A 25,930-nucleotide genomic window follows, 5' to 3' on the forward strand; every position below is an offset into this window, starting at 1 on the left:
TCACTCTAAATGTGTAGAAAAGACGTTACAGACAGGTGCAGATATCCATCAACAGGCGTTTGTAAACAAACACACACACACACAAACACACACAGACACACACACACACACAGAAACAGCTTCTGGCCAGTGGTGCCAGTGGTGCAACTTACGCAGACACACACAGGAGCATGTTTAAAAGCAACACACTCAGTCGTTTTTATAGTATGATACTGTATAAGGAAAGAGACCATTCAGTCTGCTATAACTCCTCTCTGGCCTCCCCTCCCTGTGTCCAGTCCTCCCTGTCCATCAGCCACTGCTGGTACACTGTAACAGGGTCGATGTTCCAGTGTTTGTGGAAGGAGATCGACATTTGCCGTGTCAAGATCTCCCGCGGGTAATCGCTGGGTCGTGCCTGCCGGGAAAAGTGTGGAATTGTTCCATCTTAATGTACATTTTTTATTTGTTTATTTATTTTTGTCTCCCAATAAGATTATGCAGTCAACCGATGTAACTAACTCTAAGTTCCAGAGGGAGGTTTTAAAGTGTTCTTTAAAGAGAGCGGTTAAAAGGGAATTGGTTTTAGATGGGGTGTTGTTACCTGGTGAAAAAGTGAACTGTGAGTCACTGTTAAGCCCAGTTGTTTCAGACACACCCCCAGAACCATGTCATCTGGAGCATCGGCACTGTAACAGCCACAGCCGCTGGACAGAAGCCTGAGCACCGCCTCTCTACTGAACACCATCCTGTCAGAACGGAGAACACGGATACTGAACACCTTTCCGCACCTCAGGGCAGAGCATGCACGCGTCAACACGGCAATTCAACACCCAGTCCCCATCAAAGCAGAGCGTGATGACTGAACACCGTGTTGCCTTAATAGACCATGCAGTGGTCCATGCTAACCCAGTTTTTCTTTTTTTTTTACAAAAACAGGCAGTGTATAATAAGCATCAGAGTTCTCCTTAGAAGCATTACGTAGGAGCACTCTCTAAGCTGTGGGAGGCCGCATCCCAACTAATAAGTTGTTCCAGCCAAGCAGGATAGCATCTGATTTCACTGGTTAATTGCTGGAGTTGGCTGGAGCTGTCAGCTAATTAATTCAATGAAGTAGCATTGTGTTTGACAGGCACAAACAACAGCAGGACACCGGCGGCAGGCAACAGGGAACACGGTGAGAAACTGAGTTTTTGGAGAAGTAAAGCAGGCCGGTTGCATTCCACTGCACTATTAGATTTCAGGCAAGAGGTCACAGTGCATTATCACCAGGGTACAGCATCTGCCCACGGCACAGGAGAGAGGGTGTTTTTTTGGGGTGGAGGGGGGGTGGAGGGGGGGGGGGGGATCTTGCGTGACTCACCCTCCTCCGCCTGTGATGTAGCTGTAACCGCCCTGGCTCAGGCCGTAACCATAGCGATCTCCAAGGCTAACTGCCTCCCGGGGATCGTAGCAACTCAACAGTCTCCTCAGTCTGGGCAAGCTGTTCACATAAACACATGCTGGTCACATAAATGGCCGAACAAACAAACAAACAAACAAACAAACAAACAAACAAACAAACGAAGAAACAAACAAATCATTAGATAAATCCTGCCAGAAGAGCACAGAGTCTGTAACTGCCAGCTCTGAGTATTTCACATCAACAGATGTTCTAAGTGTCTTAAAATCAGTGCTAAAGGACGTGCAGAGAAAATTAGAGTAAAAAAAGAAGCCAGCTGGAATAAAGCAGCAGTTTTAACAGAAGTGCTGCGATGCAGAGCGGCGAGAGCTCTCTCCGTTCACAGTGACAGCTGTGGTACGAATGAGGCCGAGGCAGGGAGAGGAGGCACTCTACGAATCTGGATTAACACACCCTGAAGAGCTCATGCCAAAAGGAACAAAAAGGCAGTTCACTCCTGCTCTGCAATCAACGCAAACCTGTCCAACCCCGTGTCACAGCCCTGAACCATCCCGCTTTGGGCGAAAAAACAAGAAACAAGGGGGTCTAACTCTGAGGTCTAACTTGATTCTCTAATATATATGCGCTCTCAAGAACATGGGGTTTTGTGTGTGCGTGCGTATGTGTGTGTGTGTTTGTTTGTGTGTGTGTGTGTTTTCGGATGTGACTTCTTTCATTGTCAGACGGTGGAGACAGACAGGGTCATGACACGAAGTTTTCTGTCTGAAAACGACTGAAGGTTGGAAGGGTAGTGTCCGTCAAATCTCGATTTCACGCCGAGTTCTGCAGGCAACGTGGCAAATAAATGTCCTCCTTCGAGAACACAGGCTTATATTTCACCAAAATAAAACTGCAACGGACTCGGACAAAAGACCTGTTCATAAAGACGCTGATCATTAATTATCCCCCAAAAATCTCTGGCAGGATTATGTGTTGCCTTCTCTTGCTGTTAGATGATAGCCAAGAACGAAAAATAGCGAGGGGGAGAAAAGAGATGGGAAAAAAAAAAAAGCTTTACCTGATGAGCGTGTCATCATCCACAATGAGTAACCAATCAGCATGACTCACAGAACCACTGCCAAAGCGCTGAAGGATGGCGAACGTTTTTGCACAGTGTCCTGCGACAAGCAAAGTAAACAAACAAACAAATAAATAAATAAATCATAATAAAAAAAAGATGCAAGCTGGGCACAGGCTGTAGCCAAAACAAGGAGAACTGTACCGCGTCCTTTCCCAAGGACATCACAGGGAACAGCAAGGCCGGTCAAATTATGCGCTGAAGCGATCAACAAAATCAACCACTTGTCACACATGGTCAGACAGAAATCGAATAGAAGATTAGACATGAGGATTTGAGAATGAAGTGGTCTTAAAACTGAACTGAGACGTTGTTTGAACACACGTTTTCTGCCCCAAATTGGCTTTTGATTTGAGGAGTTTTACTACAGGAGAACAGGACAGTAAATATGCTACTGATTTTCAGTTCTTAGGATTTCAGAATTAATTGTGTGGAAATAGGGGTACAACAAAAGATAAAATGAAGAAAACACACACACACACACAAAAACCAAAACAGAGCAAGGATATGGGGCCTTATTATAATATGGTATAGAATAGAATAGAAAATGGAATCTACAGTAGAATAGAATAGAATAGAATAGAATAGAGCAGACATTTGGAAACAACCTTGGAAATTTATCTTCAGTTCATGCATAGGTAACCTAATTTGATGAGTCATGAAAAAGGTATTGATCAAAGATTACTGATCTCTGAGAACTGGTGCCCTCTAAAGTAAACATGATTCGTATGTATACAAAGGCGTGCCTCCATAACTTATTCCCCCTCTACCACACCAAAATGTTTTAGTTCTAATTAATTTGTTTGAGTTCTCTGCTCTACAGTATTGACTTGTCTGCTCTAACTCACCGTAAATGACAGTTCTCTCCTAGCTAGCTTTGTGTTCTGGCTCAGCAGTTGCGTTACGTTAGCGCTACATACGCTCCCTCATTTACGGACAGAGAAAATCGGCGTGCAGGAAGGCATTCTGACGAAAAACAATGCACAAGGAAAACGTGTGCTAGCAGAGGGATCTCAGCTGTTGTCACGCTGAGCAAAACCAGATACAGGAGAGACATTGTGAGGTACCCGAAAAAAAAAAAAAAAAAAAGAAACAGCGCTGGGACTGGGAGCGAGGGCTTTTCATCTCGTCAGGTAACACAAGGTATTGGCAGCGCTGGGATCATAAGGTAGGGCGGGGGGGGGGGGCTGGGAGGGTTGATGGAGACGGAATGAAACGAGACCAGTGAGGAAAACAAGGAGCGAAGCACATGTGAATGGAAGACACTGTGCTAACGGAGACGGGGAAGGTCAGTCTAAGATGGGAAGTGACAGGGTGAGGGATACGGGAGAAGACAAAACAAGCAGAACAACAAGTTCAGAGAGAGACAGGGACAGAGACAGAGATCTGTGGAACAAGGGGGGGCGGGTAAACAAGAGTCCATATTGAGAAACAGACAAAAACAAAGACACTTTATATACATTCAGACACCTTAGCATTCTGAACCTCTCTCTGTCTCTCTCGCTCTCTTTCTCAGACACAGACACAGACACACACACACACACACATTCTTCAAAAATTAGAACCAACACTTCCCCCTTATACACATTAGCACTCTCCCCTGTGCAGAAAATCTGCTCCAGAGTGACATGGCCCCACAAACCTCCCAACTGACTGGTTTTAAAGAAGGGCACAATAAAATAAAGATGGCCATGTCTGGACCACTAGCATAAACAATCTGTTTCTCCCCCCATTGACAATTACGCTCTAAACAGAAACAGAACAAAAGTGACCATAAACATGTCAGCATTTTCACCGAGCCAACTGACATGAATGATTAAACTTAATGAAAAAAAAAACCTCTGTCCATGAAAAAGTCTGTAAATATGCGTCAGCTCGCTGAAATTTGTTTTTACAGACCTCTGACTGATGTTCAAGTTTTCAACATGAAAGAGACCACTGCGTTATTTACCGTTATATTTGTGTGCAGAAGTAAATCCTTAGAGATAAAACAGAGGATATTACAGGGCCACCAACATGTTTCCATTTAAAGACGGAAAAAGCAACTTGCTCGTGCTATTAAAACACTTGAGGGCAGAAGTCAAGAACGATAGAGATCTCTCTACAAAAGACTGTCCTCTGTCTGTGCACTCTTCAGGATGAGAGAGACAGATTGATAGATAAAGAGAGAGAGAGAAAGCGACAAAGACAGAAAGAGAGAGATAAAGACAAAGACAGAGAGAGAGAGAGAGAGAAGGAGAGAGAGACAAAGACAGAGAGAGAGACAAAGACAGAGAGAGAGAGAGAGAGAGAGAGAAGGAAAGAGAGAGACAAAGACAGAGAAACAAAGAAAAAGGCAGAGAGAGAGAGGGAGAGAGAGAGAGAGAGAGAGAGCAAGAGAGAGAGGGGACTGCTCAGTGTCTAGATGAAAAGATGGGTCCACCCTCTCCCTTTCGCTATGTGCCGTATTGTTCAAATACTGCAGAACTGTCCCTCTTTCTGTTGCTTTCAGAAGACAGTCTACTGCCAGTTTTAAAACACTGCTAGCCTTTGAATTAGACGACAAAGCTCCCCATCAGAATTTCAATCATACATCACTGAATTCTGATCCCTTTTCTCTCCAAAAGATCTAACTGTCTTCCACAACAAGTACAGGACATACACATCCTTTGATAATCATTATAGATGGTGATAGATCTTTTGATTAACATGGTGAGAGTACAACTATTACGTGGAAGAGATGACATTTTTAAAGGTCTGAAACCAATCCATAAAAACAGGTCAGAAGTTGAAGGAAAAAAAATTCTATTCCTTTATTGATCTAATCCATGAATATGTCCATCGCCAGGCATGTAAAAAATACATATGTTATAATGGTATAATAACAAACCTCTCTCAGTGTTGGGAACTCCTAAATCAACAGTTGGTATTGTGGGGTCAGAAACATCACTGTAGTACTCCAAAAAGGCAGCATCTTTTTCCCAGGTCCTCTTAACCACCGTAACTAATGAGGGCAACAAGATACAATCAGTCACACAAGAAAAAAACAAACAAACTAAAACAAAGAACAGATACCAGTTCAATTTAAAAAAGAAAAAAAAAAAAAGATTTAGATCAGATACACTCCCCTCCAATCAATAAGGCTATGTCGGATAGTATTAGAGGAACTAGTTCATCTAATCAAATGAAATACCACACAAAGAACCAGGAGATGAGAGGGAAAATTGCGTTTCCCTGGACTTAAAACAAACTCTCGGGGATGAGTTCGTAATTTTGCTCTCTGCACGCGGTTTTAAAAATCACATTCGTAAGAGTATTTTGATGCTTGCTTAAAAGAAAAAAAAAAAACCCTCCCATCTAAAAGTGGCAAAAAAACGATACCCTCTCTCCCCCAGACCCTTTCAGTATTTGTAGGTGCGGCAGTTAGCAAACGCAACTCCTGAGGTAATTATGCAAATCTGTAAAATTACGGCTGACCGGAACGTCCACCGACTCTCACGAGCAATCTGCGGGCCCAGTGGCTCGTTTTTACACCATTAAGAGAGGAAAGACTGCTTTAAAGTATTCATCTGGTCTTTACCATCTGCCTGACTAGAAAAAAGGGTTGAAAGAGGAGGTGAAACTATGATGAATCTGATGACAGTTGTTGGAGGCGATGTGATATGGATTTGGATGACGATCTTATTTTCCACTGATACAGAAACTAACAAGAGTAAAATAACTTCAAAACAGGAAAAGAAACAGACAACACATCTTTTTACATCTCTCGGTAATAGACTTCCGTTGACATAAAACTACACCGAATGTAGCAAGAGGAATGTGTTATGTCCGTTCAGGGTCAGTTGTTCTGTGATTCTTTTGTGATGTTTGTCTGACTGTGCTTGAATGAAGTGCAGCCGCTTTGGTCTGGACAGAGTTGAGTGGTCAGGGAAAAGTTGGTTAGTGTTCACCACTTCCGCATCCAGCATCCCCCATTAAAACATAACAGAATGCTTTATGAAGGCCAACAGACGGGTCATCATCAGCAGGAGTAACTGATAAATTCAGGTTCTCCACACGCTCAAGTCTGATCCAGCATCAAAAACTGAACCCACTCAATGTGTCTCAGTTAAAGGAGTGCATCCATAGTCCCCCGTTTGGAGAACACACGCCTGAAGGTGTAACAAAAAGACACTCTGTTGTGCATCCAAATGAGGTGAAAATATTTCATCTTTTCAGTGTTTCGCACTGTGACACATTAAGGCTATGGTAGCTGACAAATAAAACCATACAATCTGTTGTAACCGCTTAAAATGGGGAAACGGTTGATGTTCTTCGTTTACAGGGGTTGAAATGCGCTGTTATAATTACACAAAACGCGCCTTTAAAAACACAGCTGATGTGCCTGTTATGAACCCCTCGGGGCTGTTTTATAACTCATCCTAATTTATGTTACCCCTCTTCACACTTCCCTCTGCGTCTCCTCCCTCCTCTTTTACGACAGCACACACAGTCCCATAATACCTCTCTCTTCAAACACCGACAGCCCTGCTAAAATTATTTATAGCATCGCACACGCAATAATTCGCAACCAATTACACCCCAAGGACAAATCTTCAAGAAATAAATAATAATAATAATAATAATAATAATAATAATAATAAAGATAGCATTCCAATTCCATACAGAGTAGCATAAACAAAATGTAAATTGAGATATGTGAGTGCCGTGTTACCCAAACAAATCCTTCAGAGAGAGAAAAGGCATATTTTATAGAAACATTCACTTCAAGGGTGTGTCTGTCAAGTCACGCACAAACATGTCATTTAAATTCAATGTAGAATAATTAGCTGGGCCGGAGAGCAAAACTGGCGGGCACTAACCCAAAGAAAGAGTAACGTACTGTCTTTGCCTTCTGTAATCAACATGGACATAGTAAACTGGAACGTGACAAACCAACATGAAAAGGACGTCTTTTCTTTTTGTTTCTGTCTTTTCAAATATTACTAACAGAAGAAAAAAAAAATACTTTTCAGACTCTGATTTCACATTTGAGCTATTCCGATGATCTCATCTGCATTTCTGAGGCTGCGAATGCCCGGGAGGAATCATTAACAACCGCCGCTGATCAGAGGAGGCCGATAACTGATCTCGACATCGAGAGGCCGGCCGAAACATTCTGAAAGTCTTCAACGAACTGAATACTGTTTTGAAAGAAAGACAGAATAGTGCAATTATACCTCAAGAAAAATTTAGGGGAAAAACTTCCTGTGACTGAATGACTGAAACGGATCACAAGCGACTTCCTCCTCTTCTTCCTCTTCTTCTTCCTCTTCTTCTTCCTCTTCTTCTTCTTCTTTTTTTTTTTTTAGGTATCACACAATTGCATCAGAGGGGTTTAAAAATTTAAAAAGTAAAAGATTAAGATGCTACATCTCATGTCAAAGAAGGACAAAGAAAGCATTTCTTTGAATGTTCTGGAAACTACGCTACAGGGAGAACAGCTGCTCAGAGATAAGAAATTTATATTTAGCATTGTGCTCAGAGTGGATTTGAAGTTAAAGAACCTGATCCAGGAACAGCAGTATCAGTCATACTGATATGGGAGAGGAGTCAGTGAACTGATCTCAGAACAGTGTGTTATGATCTGGAGTGAAGATTTTGCTGAACTGATCTGGTACTCATTCAGAACGTCAGGTGCAAACCAGTTGTTGTCTGGTGGACAGCGTTCTCAAACGCTGAGCTTCTCTGCAGTGTTACACAAACAGGAGCATGGCTCAAAAGAGTTAACACATCCTTCATTTCATCTGTGTGTAAACTGCAAATCAGGCTGATTTTTTTCCCACATTAGTTTATGTAGCCCACCATCAAAAATCTTTCTAAGAGTTTTGTGTGAAAAGATCAGACATTGAGATAATTCCATTGACAGGTAATAAACTGATGTTCTTCAAAATCAATGTCAACACTGCACAAGAATGAACACAAAAATGTGGCCTTTAACACTAACCGTAACATAAACGTATTAAGGTTATTCATATATATATATATAAATACCACAAAAAAGAGACATTGCTAAACTGTGCTAAAGAACAAACATAAGTAAGAGGAAAGACACGGTTACCGTGGAGAATGACACTCTTACAGTAACCAAGACAATTTCACCTCTATCTGAGTGGAATCTCTGGCAGGTTTTCACTGCGACAAAAACGTCCTCCCTTCTCACTGGCTCTCCCTAAAACACAACACAGAAACAAAAACGAAAAGGTTTCAGATACAGACAAGCGTCAGTGTGAAGTGTAATGTTTACAACAATATCGTTCTGCGTTACTGTGAGCGTTTGCGACGTTTGTGGAAACGCCCGTGTAACCATGGTAACGCTTTTGACTTTCCCATAAAGCCATCACGCAGTTCTCTCACTGGACATCAGAGAGAAGAATTTCAAAAGCCCAGCTAATTTGGGCTCATGAGGACAAAAGTTAGCGGAGCTGTTTTAATGAACTGTGAGAGGGGGCGGGGGGGGCAGAGAGATTACAGGGGGTAAGAAGACCTGGTGAATCATTTTGAAGAACATAATTACACCAGAGAAAATGGGATTAAACAATTAACATTTTAAAGACAGGTCAGTGGTCGCTGTTTTCAATCGCATTTCTATGAACAAAGCTCTCTAAACCGACACCATATTTTTCTTTCTTTTTTTTTTTTTTTACAAAAAACAAACATACCTAACAGGTATGTTGTTTACCGTTTACTAACAGACCTATGCTTCACAAACCCAAGTTTTCATTTCGAAAAAACCCAAGAACAGGTAACTGAATCAGACTTTGTGTGAATCACAGATTCGATAGGAAAAAAAAAATTTAAAAAAAAGAATGTGTGTGCACTCTGAAAGTCAGCGTTATTGGTTCCGTGGGACTTTGTATCTGTCGGGAGACCCTGCTTTGCCTGAGGCACAGATAAGCCATGGTGAGGGCGGGGCAGGAGACCCTGGGGGGGGGGGGGGGGCTTACACAGGAGGGCTGATGCCTGGTGACAGCGGTGGCACAGGAGCCAGCGTGTGGAGAGTCACTCAGGGCGGGGCAAAGCTCCCTCACACAGGTCAGAGCGGGTCCTCTTCCCTCAGCCCAGATGTACAGAGCAATCTGTAGAGCAGGCAGACTCAGGCTATGTTATCACCAGTCAGGACAGTAAAGACAACGCAGCAATGAAATAACATGTGAATGAACCACGTTCTCAGTCTATGTTATCACCAGTCAGGACAGTAAAGACAATCCAGCAATTAAATAACGTGTGAATGAACCGCATTCTCAGTCTACGTTATCACCAGTCAGGACAGTAAAGACAATACAGCAATGAAGTAACGTAAATGAGGGAGGGGGGGGGGGGGGGGGGGGGGGTGGAGAACCAAGCAAAACAAAAGTCGAGGAGAAAAACAGGCGTCAGTAAGACAAGGGGACCAGACAGTTCTGAACACGGACACACAGGCACTCGGCGCTCTGGAATAAAAAAAAAAAAAGAAGAAGAAGGGGGAAAAAATGGTAGGAGAGAGAGAGAGAAAAGCTCCCTGTCAGCTCTCTTTGGAACAGACAGTCTTGTTCTCCCCGCAGGGCTATGACACCTTTTCAAACTCATTCCTCTCTTAGGATCAAATACATTCCTCACACTATTGATACACAAACAGTATGTACACACACCAACACGAGACAGAACTGAATGAAGAATTCGTTTGAAACCTATTTAACAAGGGGAACTCAAAAACACATTTAGAGGTTAAAATCCGAGATGACATTAGCCGAGTTGAAATGAAGAAAGAGATGGAATTATCTTGCTACTTCCTCTCAAAGTTTAACGGGGATGAAGAGGACGATTTATCATGTGGTGATGTCTCGAGGCGTCTGTGGCAGGGAAAAGCATTTGACATCTGCAGAATTTTTTTATCTTAAGCAAACGTTTTATCTTAAACCTTAAAAAGTTCAGTTAAATCCCCATCAAGACTCCTAAATACTCTGACTCACTCACATACACACACACACACACAGAAACACAAAAAGAGTTGGCTCTCTCACCTCATGTTTGAGGTCGATGGTAAAGTCAGATCTGGGGGGCTCCTGACTGATGGCCTCGGCGAGTCTGAAAATACCAGGGCCAGTTAAGCCAGAGGTACTGGTTCCATTACAGATCTTTAAGGAGAGAATGTAAACAGATGACTGGTAAGATAACATGGCCGCAGTCTGACCTCTTGACCAGCGGGCAGCTCAGGGCCCAGCCGGCCACAAAGTCGGGGAAGCGGAAGATGGAGGGGTTATCGGAGAAGGCAAAGTGGTGTATGATGGTAGGCTCGTCGTCATGGAGACACCGACCGAGGAACCATTCCTGTGGAGAGAGGAGAAGGGGACGGTCTCTTGTAATAATTTTCGTTTAAAAAAAAAATCAATGAGGTTAGAAAGATTTTGTCACCGCGGTAACCAAAGCCCGGCTCCGTCGAGAGGGTCAAAGTGCGAGTGAAATAACTGGCGGAACATGATTTAGGTCAAAAAACTGCATTTTCAAAACACTGGTTTGTTTTTTTAGATTTGTTCACTTTTAACGTATGCATGAATACGGTGTTTCTGTCTTCTTTCTTTTTTTCTTTCTCATTCTCTTCTGCTTCTTTTTCTTTTTTACGCTTTATTTAATGAGGCAAGATAGACGACTAGCCCTACTGGACTTCTTCAGATTGGTTTTGGACGGTGCAGCTATGAATTGTTTTAGCACCCTTCACTTAACAAGACATGGTAATATTTCATCAAACATGACACTGCCTGCGGTGTTGAAAATGGTGACGGACTTTAACGTTGAGTAACGAGACGTCATAAAGTTTGCCGCTTCTTCCTCGGACTGACTCTAGAGACTTGACGTGACATGACAGCCCACTTAATCAAAAGTCAAATAAAAATAAAATTGATAAAATGGCAAACAAGGTGACTCTTTAAAGAAACTGTCCACCTGAAATGAAGTTTTCCTCTCTGTGAAGTGATGGTAGTTGGCGGGAAAATGCCAGAGGGAAGAAGCTGGTGGAGGGTGCCCTCCGCCCTGGCATTTTGTGTTCCCAGAGGGCATACATGCTCTACGGCAGAAGAGTTTGGGCACCTTGGCCCCCAGCAGACTCACCTGTTGGGCATCAAACCGGCCCAGGGTCTGGATCAGCCTCTGGAGATGCACGTTGGTCTCCTCATCCAAGAAAAAAATCCATGATCTTCCACCACAGTGGGTGCTCAAGCTAAAAATGGTCAGCAGGCACAGTAAGATTGTAAACAGTGTGTAAAACATTGTAAGAATACATATTAAACAAACAAGAACAACCACAAAAAAACAAATTAAAAAAACCCCAGCAGCATTAGGATTAAGACAGATAAACTGTCAACAATACGTCATCTGTTCCAAGGAGGACTTCACTATCGGGAAGAAACAGAAAAAGTTCACTCTGTTCAGCTGAGAATAAAAATAGTCTTTCATGTGTTACAAAACAGAGGCCGTATTAAACAGTTTGTGCTTGTGACCTTTCCGTGTGTGCTTGGAAAAAAAACGTTGTGCTTACTGAGGTAACGCCGGGAGAATCCCCCAGTTTTCATCAGACTCGGACAACTCGTGGAGAAGCAAAACAGCGGGCGAACTCTGCAAGACATCAAAACACCTGGTAACAGTTCAACAGAGGAAAGACTGCTCTAACGTTCCCAGTTTTTTATTGTGTACGGCCAAGGCATTTAACGATCGCCATTAAACTAGGCCAGCAGTACAAACTCACACAATCATTTTTGTTTTATTGTTTCTATGGTTAGGAGAAAGGCAATAAACCAATCACAAATCCACATATAGGTGCCAGAGAGAGAGAGAGAGAACTAGAGGAAGGGATGAAGACGGGGGGGACATGGTATTACATTCGACATGCAGTCTTTTTATGTTAACATTTATTCATTTAGAAGACGCTTTAATCCAAAGCGAATTCCAAGACAGCCTTGACGTGATTGGCTGCACTGAGGAAACGTTTACTGGGGGGTTGCCTTGCCTCCATATGTCAGTGCTGTAATAAGCGCAGCAGAGCAGCTGAGTGGCAGGTTAACACGCCAGCTGTAGCTCCCTGAAAATTCCTCATCACACTTCCCACGCTGTGAAAACCGGCCCGCGATAAGCAGTCTCCAAAAATACAATTCTCCCACCCGGTGCCGTAACCAGGACACAACGCAAGGTGATGAGGGACAAGGTGGTGACTTTTGGTTGGCTGTTGTTTTTCTTGACATACGGTTCGAATTTCTTTCTTTTTCTTTTCTTTTTTTTTTGAACGTGGGCATGGCTCATCTTGCTAAAGCGCCCTGTCGTGCCATTTCTCTGTTGCTCCCTACATCTTCGAATTCTCAAGGGAGCGGGATTTCATCGACAACACAAAATGTTGCCAATTTAATAGGACAGGAAAGTGAGAGAGAGAGATTTCTGTACAGTTTCCAGCACACATTCAACACTGCAGAGTTCACACTTTAGGCTCCACCTGAGTTTAACTGTGTGTGTGTGTGTGTGTGTGTGCGTGTGTGTGCGTGAGAGCAGATACAGGCGGGCCAAGTGCCGAGTCATCCTGAGAGAGGATGTAGGTCACAAGCTCTGGTGGTGGATACAGCCCTGGAGCTGAATAACAGGAACGGCTGAGAGAGAGAGTGGGAAGAACGACAACGAGAGACTAAGTGAGCAATACGGATAGGGAGAGAGAAGACACACGCATAAACTCAGAGAGAGAGAGAGAGAGAGAGAGAGAGAGAGACTGAGAGAGAGGGGCTAAGTGAGAGAGAGTGACTAAGACAGTATGACAACTGACACATGATTTCTGTAGTAGGCCTACATTTTCAGACTGCTGCAGGAAATCCGAGACATCCCGGGAGGCTTTCTTGAGAGAAGATGAAAGTTTTCCCTCTCCCCAAAAAATAATAATTTTTTTCCCAGAGTAAACAAGCAAGGAATGAAAACAGACTTTCAGGGGAGAAAGGAACAGACCTGCTTCTAAAATCAGTCAAGAAAAAGACATGGAAAAGTGTGGAAAACTTGGTTAAGGCTTTTTAAGCGGTGACTAAAGCGTTAACCGTTTGAATTCCATCTGGAGTGCTGAGAGAGAGAAAAAGATCTGGTAACAGAAGAAATGTGGGATCGTAGTCATGGTGCAAAACAGACCCTTTGCTCTAGTACAAGCCTCTCTTCTTTGCGTTGAAATGATCCTTTGATAGGTAAAGACTGAGAGAACTACTCTTTTACTTTCATGTACCAAGAAAGGTGAAGTGTCTGCAATTTGACTAATACACAAGATAACCCAAGGAGATGTCAACCATACATGTTGTGGAAGTGTCATAAATGTTTTTGGGGTTTTCCTCGACGATAATTGTGACGGTCGACTTGACATTTCGTTCCGCGAAATTAATTTTAGCAGTGCGCGTAATGAATGTCCTGTCAATGCCTTAGGCGGGTTGTGTCAGTCTCGGTTTCTCTCCCACTCTTATTTGGTGGTAACCGCAGACGGTCAGGTTTCTATATAGCTGCAGATAAAGTTAAACCGGTGGTGTTCTCTCCTAAGCATATTAATTCATTATGCAGCTAAAACTGTTCAAAAAACCGTTTTACAAGCGATAACGGAACCTCGTGCTAGCCTCCGTCAGTTCATCTAAAAGCCTGAACAGGCATGGATGACAATTATGTAACAGTAGGTAACTTTATAAGCATTATATAATAGGAGAGATAGGGTGGCAATTAGAATTCCATAAGACCTTATGCTTGTAAAATAAAACGTACTATGGCATAAGAGATTAAAGGGCCCGGCTATTTTGAGACTTAGCGATTAGTAAGAAGATGCTATCCAGAGTCACAAGGGTCCGCTTTACCTGTCTAATATGTATAGCCATAAATTCAAATTCAGCCTTTTTCAGACAAAGAAACTGTCATCAGAGATCCTCAGAATGACTTAAATTCAGTCGCTTTACATTTAGATCCTGGACATTCAGAGTTACTGAAGCACCACCATGTGGCCAACATCACAAACAGCGTCACAAAGCCACTCAGTGAAATCAACAGGGCTCTTTCTGACTGATAAGCCTAATTTTCAGAGCTACAGGAACAATCTAAAGGAAACTAAAGCACTTCTCTAATCCGAGGCACCTTCAGTGACTGCTCAAGACTGAGCAGAAATCATCCATATGCCACGGCTTCCATCCTGTTTTCTCTGACATATTCCATTGGTACCAAATTCCACTCCCCTCATGTATAACATTACTTTAGTGGACCTTTGAAATATCAAAAATAGTTTCAGTTGTGGCAGAATGGTGGTGATGGAAGATGACGTGATTTGTTTGTTTGAGGGTTGTTTTTTTTTTTTCTCTAAAAAAAATCTGAATGTGAGTCAAAGAAAAGACAAAGCTATGGTTTTGTTTCTATGTGTCTGGCTACCTGCTGTTGGCTTTGTGCCTGATGGAGGATGGCTTCTCTCCTCTGCTCTGCCCGCCGTGTGTGGTATGGGTTCCTCTGGCTCTGCACCACAAACACCACGTCCCCTGGGTCTGGCAGACAGAGACGATCAGACAGCACGCTCTCCTAAGCATTCCTCTCAATGGGGCTCATGAAAGCATCAAAGCATTCCAAAATATGTCAAATATATAAACAAATAGGTCTCTCTCTCTCTCTCACTCTTTCTTTCACACACACATTTACACACACACACACACACACACGGGTCCAGACCCATCAGAACCATCCATCCGCTCCAACCTCCTCACAGAGAGCAAAGCAGAAGGCTAATAACGAAGACATAAAAAATAAATAAATAAATAAATACACAGCACATGAAACCAAATCTGTCACTCTGAATTTCAGTCTCTGAACTATTTGCTTACTAAATCTGATTTCATTACATTAAAAAAATCTCAATGAATAGATAAGATATTTTGAAACAACTCCACAGTCAAACTGCTAAACCTAATCTGCTCTGCCCCCCCCCTCCCCCCACCCTTCACGGCTCAGTGGTTAGCACCGTTGCCTCAAAGCGAGAAGGCCCTGGTGCTCCCGGGTCCTTTCTGTGTGAAGTTTGCATGGGTTTGTGTGGGGTTTCCTCTGTGTTTGCATGAGTTTCCTCCAGGTGCTCCGGTTTCCTCCCACCATCATAGACACAGATGCTAGGCTGGGATTAATTAATACCCCTGTCAGTGACCTTGACTGAGACACTGGCAAAAAGAACTGGAGTTGGTCCCCGGGCCCTTGTGGCTGCCCACTGCTCCTAGCCCCAAGTGTGTGTGTGTGCTCACTGATTGTAGTGTGTGTGCGTGTGTGTGTGTGCTCACTGATTCTAGTGTCTGTGTGTGCTCACTGATTCTAGTGTGTGTGTGTGCACTCACTGATTCTAGTGTGTGTGTGTGTGCTCACTGATTCTAGTGTGTGTGTGTGTGCGTGCTCACGGGTGTTAGGATGGGTTAAATGCAGAGGCCACATTTATGTGTCTGTGACTAATAAAGGACTTCTTCTTCTTCCCCACCAGTCCACCATCCCCAGTTTAACTTTGGGTTTGAAAGGATTTAAAGGACCTAGCTCTGTGTGTCCCAGCCTGGTCAATCTCCCACTCACTCTTCCCATTGTTTCAAACACAGAACATTCTTTTCAACCATAAATATAATATCAGCTGACTGTAGAAACACTATTTCTTGTCAGTGAAATCTGATGACAGGGTAAAATCAGGAGACGAACATATAATACATAGCTGTCAGGTTTTTATAGAAAGCACTCCCTTTTCGTTACAAAAAAAAATTAAAAAGACAACAACAACAACACAGAAAAAGCAAAAAAAAACCCCCCAAAAAACCAAACAGACGACAAAACAATAATCACCCAACTCTATAATGAAAGAATGAGAAAGGACCAATGACATCATTAGCACAGTAAGCATATGCACACAAAAGAATTTTTCTGTGATTCAAATGAGTCAGCTCACCAATGTCCTGGTTTAAAGTCTGTTGACTTTTCTGCGGCGCCTATCAAGAGAGAGGGAACAAAAAAAATAAAATAAAATAAAACAATAAAAGACTGACACAATGACAGCATTATGACACACAAACAAACACTGATGCTAAATGGTTAAGGTTTCCCAGAACTTTCCACACTTCCTCATGTCTAGCGCCCTGTGGATGAATAACTACTCAATGAGTACATCTGCAACTAGATGACAATGTGTAACAATAATGTGTAACAGCAATGTGTAACAATACAAACACGAAATGCACAATACATAATGAAGCATTTAAAAATCCAGCTTAATACATCAAAGGCTTACAGTTTTGACTGCAGATATTTCTGCTCAAGTTTGGAAACTCTGGAATGCTAAAGTATGGAAACAATGTAAACACTTTGGAGAAACATGTTCTGTGTTGTTGTCTTATGACATCTTGACACTTGGTTTTTGTACAGTTTGTACAAACATTAAGTTTTGTATAGGGTTTGAACAGTTCCATTCCCTGATAGAAAATTCAAACTGGGATCACTCGAACTGAAGTCACATAAAATATGGGTAAGCTGTGTGAGCCTCACAGAAACGGAAATGGAGTCTTAAATAACAATAACCTAAGTAGATTTTGAAAGTAAAAGTCTTGCGGGTCTTACTTTAGAGGTATGTGTCTTCCAGGGACTGGCTATGGTGATGAGAGACCCTGTGAGAGAGATATTGGGGAGGAAAATAAAGCATGTGAGAGCTGCAGACAAGGAGTTCAAACCAACAAACTGAATACACTGTACTTTGTCAACTGTCTGTCAAAGGTTATCTAAGCCTGTCGTAAAAGACAAAAGGCTTCCGCTTCAATAATAGTTTATGTCATTTGAAAAGAACCAAATCAAAACTGTATGGGAATCATTGACAGAGGTTTAAATAAACACCTTGATTTAATTAAAAATAGTGCAAAAAAAAAAGAAGAAGAATTCCCAAACAACTGAATACACACACACATGCAACTGAATATAACACAGATGAATCGGGCCATTCTATATGTGTGCAAATGTATGGATGATCAATGAATTAATGATTGATTTAATTAGAATATAAATTCAAGTTCAGGGTGTTTTGGTTGTTCATATAGATATTTCTAAATTTCTCTTCTCTTCTTAAATCAACGGTTTCAGGAGTCACCTTTGTCAATCTCAATCTCTCGTATTTATTCACTCACGAGCATGGGAGAGGGAGAGGGAGAGGGAGGGCGAGGGGGAGCGGGAGGAGGTCTGTGGGACCAGCACCTCCCCAGTTGTTACACTGATAAGAGAACTACTCCGTGAAAATCATGGCGGGACACGCCCCCTATGAAAGCATGATCAAAAACAGTCTCCGAGCTACAGATTCATGGTCAGAGCACATGAGGCTGCGAAATATGGCTGAATAAAGGCCTATTTGAAAAGCTAACGCGGTGATTCCAACACGTTTATCTATAGCCCAGTTCTTTAGACAGACAGTCGTTTCCTATTTAATATCGCATTTTTCCACATTTTTAATGCAGTCAACGACCGAAACGGATCGTAGGCGTGATAACAGAAAACGGCATCTCAGTCTAATTTACAGGACAAAAACAGTGGCTTACCAAGCGAGAGGAAAAAGCCGGAGAAATATATCATTTCACTGTTACTCATTAACATCGTATCTATTGCTGTTGGTGTGATAACTCCTTAGCCGAAATCATCAACATATGATTTGTTAAATAGGTCATATCTGCTGCGAAGATAACGATGTGGATTTTATGGTCCATAACTTAATGTCAATTTGGTTAGATTGCGCACCCTTGTGGTTAGACGTCGCACTGTAACGTAACTCTGACGTAAACCCAGTTGACGAATAAGAAATACACGCGCCCCAAGCAGAGAATTTGTCAGGTCATACCCCGGGTACCAAAAGATCAGTGTATGAACAGCAGAGGTTTGGGGTAGTAACGCGTTACGTTTACTTTAGCTACAACCATTAGGTGATTTGTTATTTTTTAACAAGGGGGTGGCCCAATGGTCGCTGACACTACTCCCTAGAGTGTATAGTGGGATGGCAGATTAACAAGGGGGATGTATTTTGCTCATTTTGCTAACAAGGGGGATGGCATCCCCCCTCATCCCCCTACAGATCGCCTACTGGATATAACCCGGCACACATACATACCTTTTTTAAATAAATAAAAGTAAAATTATGGAGAAACTCACTAAGAGACAAAGTTACCCAAGAGAAACAATACGGTACACCTGTAGATGTTTATGCCAGCATGTTTTTGTAAGGGTCATTTGATTTGACTAATTCTAAATGCTGAATATGTTCTACTGTATATCAGAGTAAGTCACACCTCTCGGGTTGCCAGGTTGTCAGTTTTGTTAATGGTGACTTAACAAATATTTCTTTTTGTTTTTTAATGATGATTTATGGATAATGGAGTTTTCAGTTTGAATTGTTAAATTGAAAGTGGAAGATGAACATGTTGAGTAAATGTTCCTCTTGCTTTACAAGTCCTCCATGTGGCCTTTGATTGAAAAACAGCAGCAACCAAAACTTACACAAAAGAAACAACATCCCACAGGTTGTAGAATACGCACAGTATTGCCCGTAGTTTGTGCCAGTCCTGTTTTTGTACGGGTAATTTGATTTGACCAGCTGTAAATTCTGAATATGCAAAATGCATTTTATATGCATTGAAAATTATTTTAAGGTGTTTAAAGAGAAAAAAAGAATAATTGTGAAACTCATATTTTTGTGGCTACATCCATTTTTAGTATGAGGTCCAGTATTTTTCAGTGTTCGATTTTGAAGTCATCCAAAAGTAATCCAAAACGTATTCACACTAGATTACATTTTTTGTAATCCAATGGATTACGTTACCAATTACAAAAAACTGCCATGTAACTTGTATTCAGTAACTGACCACATTTCAAAGTAATCTGACCCAACCCAGAATTCGAAAAATAGTACACTCTCTGCTCGAGGTCTGCTCGGTGTGGCTTTGTATTACTCAGAATGCTATAAGAACATTTTAAGCATTCAAAAAGAACAAAGTGACACTGTAGAAACAAAACAAAATGGGAAAAGGCAATATGTAATAAGTTATACTCCTGTATACTAATCAAAGACCCACGGTATTCTCCTGCATTTATTACAACCAACAATATGTTTTTTTAAAAGTAAAAGAAGATCACATCTTGCGCACTCTATATTACAGGCGTTGCTTCGTTACATAAAAGGGGACAATAACATTTTATTGGTGAAGGTGATTAAGAATTTCTGGAAGCAGTAACAATTTCAAGTGCACAAAAAAAGGCATGGGTCCATCCAACATATCTTTATCGGTGTTGTTTTTGTTAACTAATTGATTATTTTGTTTGTTTGTTTGTTTAAATAGAATTCTTACTATGACGCTCTCAAGTCTGTCAGATCAACACAAGATGAAGAGAAACCTATGAGAGGTCTGGTCATCAGAAACCTTTGAGTGAAACCTTTGAGCCTGTTTGAGGGCATGTCTCCCCTTGGGCCTGGGGCGTGTAGTCATTAAGAATTTCTGGAAGCAGTAACAATTCCACGTCCACAGAGACAGGTGTGGATCCATCCAACATATCTTTCTTGGGAACATTATCAAATTTTCACATGCATCCGTGATGATCTGATTCAAATTATGAATATTTTCCAGTGTGTTATCACGTTACGTTTATACTCACAAGTACAAAGAGGTGTGAAGATTCCTCCCTATAGAGTCCAAATGGAGGAGTGTTTTTGTGCTTTGTGGTTTGCAGGTCAGAAGACACCTTAGACAGAGATGTGGATCACTGTGCATTATGTGTAGACTACATAGTTAGATAAATCCAGGTACTTCCCTCACGCATCAGTAAAATGCATTATTTGTCTCTCTGTTCTTTCTGAGCTAACATTGTGTGCCATTACTGTGGCTGTTTTCATAGACGTAAAAAAAAAAATGCATAATTCGGGTACAATGTAAATTTTGTAATCGAAAACCGATTGTAATATACATATTGACTAATGTACAATAATCTAGTGTAATCTGTCCAACTGGCAAATAAATAAAATACTGTATACTTGGTCTGAAATTGGGTTTACAAACTGATGTCAGGTGCGCTGTGCTTGTGTAGAGGCAGTGTAGGGTGTAATCCAGCCTAAAATGTAGGTCAGGGCTCAGGATAATCACCAGGCAAAGTTCGGTAAACCTACCTTTTTTCTTAAGTTCCTGCTTCAGAATGGAGATGTTCAATCAGTAATCAGCTAATCAGTAACTGCAAGACAAATACATTGACCGTAACCATGCACACCGAGCAAGTATTATTTTACTGTCAGTGAATGGTTACGGTCATAGGCTATGACGTGCAATTTACCGTCAAAACGTCCTAGAGTATATAGTGGGATGGCAGGTTAACAAGGGGGATGCATTTTGCTCATTTTGCTAACAAGGGGGATGGCATCCCCCCTCATCCCCCTACAAATCGCCTACTGGATATAACCCTGGACACATACATACCTTTTTTAAATAAATAAAAGTAAAGTTATGGAGAAACTCACTAAGAGACAAAGTTACCCAAGAGAAACAATACGGTACACCTGTAGATGTTTATGCCAGCATGTTTTTGTAAGGGTCATTTGATTTGACTAATTCTAAATGCTGAATATGTTCTACTGTATATCAGAGTAAGTCACACCTCTCGGGTTGCCAGGTTGTCAGTTTTGTTAATGGTGACTTAACAAATATTTCTTTTTGTTTTTTAATGATGATTTATGGATAATGGAGTTTTCAGTTTGAATTGTTAAATTGAAAGTGGAAGATGAACATGTTGAGTAAATGTTCCTCTTGCTTTACAAGTCCTCCATGTGGCCTTTGATTGAAAAACAGCAGCAACCAAAACTTACACAAAAGAAACAACATCCCACAGGTTGTAGAATACGCACAGTATTGCCCGTAGTTTGTGCCAGTCCTGTTTTTGTACGGGTAATTTGATTTGACCAGCTGTAAATTCTGAATATGCAAAATGCATTTTATATAATAATAATAATAATAATAATAATAATAACAATAATAATAATAACAATTATTATTATTATTATTACTATTATTATTATTATTATTATTATTATTATTATTATTATTATTATTTAGAGCCTAATATCAGTATTTATAGTCTCAAAGGGCTTTACATTTCTATAACAAAGTCAAATCAAAATTATATCATGCATAAATTCGAGAAAATAGATAAGTCTTTAGTTTTGTTTTAAAGGTATTGAGAGAGTTTGCCCACGCGTTGTGGACAAATGTGAGCATGAGGATAGCGCTGATAAAATTCATTGTGAAGATTCTTGCTTTTATATGCATTGAAAATGTTTTTAAGGTGTTTAACGAGAAAAAAGAATATTTGTGGAACTCATATTTTTGTGGCTGCGTCCAGTTCTAGTATGAGGTCCAGTATTTTTCAGTGTTCGATTTTGAAGTCATCCAAAAGTAATCCAAAACGTATTCACACTAGATTACATTTTTTGTAATCCAATGGATTACGTTACCAATTACAAAAAACTGCCATGTAACTTGTATTCAGTAACTGACCACATTTCAAAGTAATCTGACCCAACCCAGAATATGAAAAATAGTACACTCTCTGCTCGAGGTCTGCTCGGTGTGGCTTTGTATTACTCAGAATGCTATAAGAACATTTTAAGCATTCAAAAAGAACAAAGTGACACTGTAGAAACAAAACAAAATGGGAAAAGGCAATATGCAATAAGTTATACTCCTGTATACTCATCAAAGACCCACGGTATTCTCCTGCATTTATTACAACCAACAATATGTTTTTTTAAAAGTAAAAGAAGATCACATCTTGCGCACTCTATATTACAGGTGTTGTTTTGTTACATAAAAGGGGACAATAACATTTTTATTAGTGTAAGTGATTAAGAATTTCTGGAAGCAGTAACAATTCCAAGTGCACAGAGACAGGTGTGGATCCATCCAACATATCTTTCCTGGGAACATTATCAAATTTTCTGTAACGTGTTCACATGCATCCGTGATGATCTGATTCAAATTATGAATATTTTCCAGTGTGTTATCACGTTACGTTTATACTCACAAGTACAAAGAGATGTGAAGATTCCTCCCTATAGAGTCCAAATGGAGGAGTGTTTTTGTGTTTTGTGGTTTGCAGGTCAGAAGACACCTTAGACAGAGATGTGGATCACTGTGCATTATGTGTAGACTACATAGTTAGATAAATCCAGGTACTTCCCTCACGCATCAGTAAAATGCATTATTTGTCTCTCTGTTCTTTCTGAGCTAACATTGTGTGCCATTACTGTGGCTGTTTTCATAGACGTAAAAAAAAATGCATAATTCGGGTACAATGTAAATTTTGTAATCGAAAACCGATTGTAATATACATATTGACTAATGTACAATAATCTAGTCTAATCTGTCCAACTGGCAAATAAATAAAATACTGTATACTTGGTCTGAAATTGGGTTTACAAACTGATGTCAGGTGCGCTGTGCTTGTGTAGAGGCAGTGTAGGGTGTAATCCAGCCTAAAATGTAGGTCAGGGTTCAGGATAATCACCAGGCAAAGTTCGGTAAACCTACTTTTTTTCTTAAGTTCCTGCTTCAGAATGGAGATGTTCAATCAGTAATCAGCTAATCAGTAACTGCAAGACAAATACATTGACCGTAACCATGCACACCGAGCAAGTATTATTTTACTGTCAGTGAATGGTTATGGTCATAGGCTATGACGTGCAATTTACCGTCAAAACGTCCTAGAGTATATAGTGGGATGGCAGGTTAACAAGGGGGATGCATTTTGCTCATTTTGCTAACAAGGGGGATGGCATCCCCCCTCATCCCCCTACAAATCGCCTACTGGATATAACCCTGCACACATACATACCTTTTTTAAATAAATAAATGTAAAGTTATGGAGAAACTCACTAAGAGACAAAGTTACCCAAGAGAAACAATACGGTACACCTGTAGATGTTTATGCCAGCATGTTTTTGTAAGGGTCATTTGATTTGACTAATTCTAAAAGCTGAATATGTTCTACTGTATATCAGAGTAAGTCACACCTCTCGGGTTGCCAGGTTGTCAGTTTTGTTAATGGTGACTTAACAAATATTTCTTTTTGTTTTTTAATGATGATTTATGGATAATGGAGTTTTCAGTTTGAATTGTTAAATTGAAAGTGGAAGATGAACATGTTGAGTAAATGTTCCTCTTGCTTTACAAGTCCTCCATGTGGCCTTTGATTGAAAAACAGCAGCAACCAAAACTTACACAAAAGAAACAACATCCCACAGGTTGTAGAATACGCACAGTATTGCCCGTAGTTTCTGCCAGTCCTGTTTTTGTACGGGTAATTTGATTTGACCAGCTGTAAATTCTGAATATGCAAAATGCATTTTATAATAATAATAATAATAATAATAATTATTATTATTATTATTATTATTATTATTATTATTACTATTATTATTATTATTATTATTATTATTATTATTATTATTATTATTATTATTTAGAGCCCAATATCAGTATTTATAGTCTCAAAGGGCTTTACATTTCTATAACAAAGTCAAATCAAAATTATATCATGCATAAATTCGAGAAAATAGATAAGTCTTTAGTTTTGTTTTAAAGGTATTGAGAGAGTTTGCCCACGCGTTGTGGACAAATGTGAGCATGAGGATAGCGCTGATAAAATTCATTGTGGAGATTCTTGCTTTTATATGCATTGAAAATGTTTTTAAGGTGTTTAACGAGAAAAAAAGAATATTTGTGGAACTCATATTTTTGTGGCTGCGTCCAGTTCTAGTATGAGGTCCAGTATTTTTCAGTGTTCGATTTTGAAGTCATCCAAAAGTAATCCAAAAGTATTCATACTGGATTACATTTTTTGTAATCCAATGGATTACGTTACTAATTACAAAAAACTGCCATGTAACTTGTATTCAGTAACTGACCACATTTCAAAGTAATCTGACCCAACCCAGAATTCGAAAAATAGTACACTCTCTGCTCGAGGTCTGCTCAGTGTGGCTTTGTATTACTCAGAATGCTATAAGAACATTTCAAGCATTCAAAAAGAACAAAGTGACACTGTAGAAACAAAACAAAATGGGAAAAGGCAATATGTAATAAGTTATACTCCTGTATACTAATCAAAGACCCACGGTATTCTCCTGCATTTATTACAACCAAGAATATGTTGGGTTTTTTTTTTAAGTTTTTTTAAAAGTAAAAGAAGATCACATCTTGCACACTCTATATTATAGGCATTGCTTCGTTACATAAAAGGGGACAATAACATTTTATTGGTGAAAGTGATTAAGAATTTCTGGGAGCAGTAACAATTTCAAGTGCACAAAAAAAGGCATGGGTCCATCCAACATATCTTTATCAGTGTTTTCTTTTTTGTTAACTAATTGATTATTTTGTTTGTTTGTTTAAATAGAATTCTTACTATGACGCTGCCAAGTCTGTCAGATCAACACAAGATGAAGAGAAACCTATGAGAGGTCTGGTCATCAGAAACCTTTGAGTGAAACCTTTGAGCCTGTTTGAGGGCATGTCTCCCCTTGGGCCTGGGGCGTGTAGTTATTAAGAAATTCTGGAAGCAGTAACAATTCCACGTCCACAGAGACAGGTGTGGATCCATCCAACATATCTTTCCTGGGAACATTATCAAATTTTCTGTAACTTGTTCACATGCATGTGTGACGATCTGATTCAAATTATGAATATTTTCCAGTGTGTTATCACGTTACGTTTATACTCACAAGTACAAAGAGGTGTGAAGATTCCTCCCTACAGAGTCCAAATGGAGGAGTGTTTTTTGTGCTTTGTGGTTTGCAGGTCAGAAGACACCTTAGACAGAGAAGTGGATCACTGTGAGTTATGTGTAGATCACATATTTAGGTAAATCCAGGTACTTCCCTCACGCATCAGTAAAATGCATTATTTGTCTCTCTGTTCTTTCTGAGCTAACATTGTGTGCCATTACTGTGGCTGTTTTCATAGACGTAAAAAAAAATGCATAATTCGGGTACAATGTAAATTTTGTAATCGAAACCCGATTATAATCTACATATTGACTAATGTACAATAATCTAGTGTAATCTGTCCGACTGGCAAATAAATAAAATACTGCATTCTTGGCCTGAAATTGGGTTTACAAACTGATGCTAGGTGCGTTGTGTTTGTCTAGGGTGTAGGCGGTCAGGGTTCAGGATAATCACCAGGCAAAGTTCGGTAAACCTACTGTTTTTCTTAAGTTCCTGCTTCAGAATGGAGATGTTCAATCAGTAATCAGCTAATCAGTAACTGCAAGACAATTACATGGACCTTAACCATGCACGTCGAGGAAGTGTTATTGTACTGCCAGTGAATGTTTACTATAATAGGCTACGACGGACAATTTACCGTCAAAAC

At 40.4% G+C, this 25,930-nt stretch overlaps 1 protein-coding gene across 1 annotated transcript; it reads right to left on the minus strand.

Moving 5' to 3' along the window:
* Window positions 1–241: 241 nt before the first annotated feature.
* b3glctb (beta 3-glucosyltransferase b) lies at window positions 242–15,213 on the minus strand. The gene is made up of 13 exons (XM_030792247.1): window positions 15,201–15,213; window positions 14,910–15,013; window positions 12,031–12,107; window positions 11,604–11,712; window positions 10,690–10,826; window positions 10,520–10,583; window positions 9,464–9,595; window positions 8,619–8,688; window positions 5,368–5,481; window positions 2,439–2,538; window positions 1,343–1,462; window positions 584–728; window positions 242–397 (listed from the first exon to the last, which is right to left on the minus strand). The coding sequence occupies exons 1-13, from the start codon at window positions 15,211–15,213 to the stop codon at window positions 242–244; spliced, it is 1,341 nt and encodes a 446-aa protein (XP_030648107.1).
* Window positions 15,214–25,930: the final 10,717 nt, after the last annotated feature.

The sequence above is a fragment of the Chanos chanos genome, chromosome 15, assembly GCF_902362185.1.
Source record: "Chanos chanos chromosome 15, fChaCha1.1, whole genome shotgun sequence".
NCBI classification, from domain to species: Eukaryota; Metazoa; Chordata; class Actinopteri; order Gonorynchiformes; family Chanidae; genus Chanos; species Chanos chanos.

Coding starts and splice junctions, on each gene's coding strand:
- b3glctb (XM_030792247.1), bottom strand. Junction 12,108..14,909: donor AGGCACAAAGCCAACAGCAG/GTAGCCAGACAC, acceptor GATGTCTTGCAG/AGTTCGCCCGCTGTTTTGCT. Junction 9,596..10,519: donor CCATCGACCTCAAACATGAG/GTGAGAGAGCCA, acceptor CCTGCTCTACAG/ATTGCTCTGTACATCTGGGC.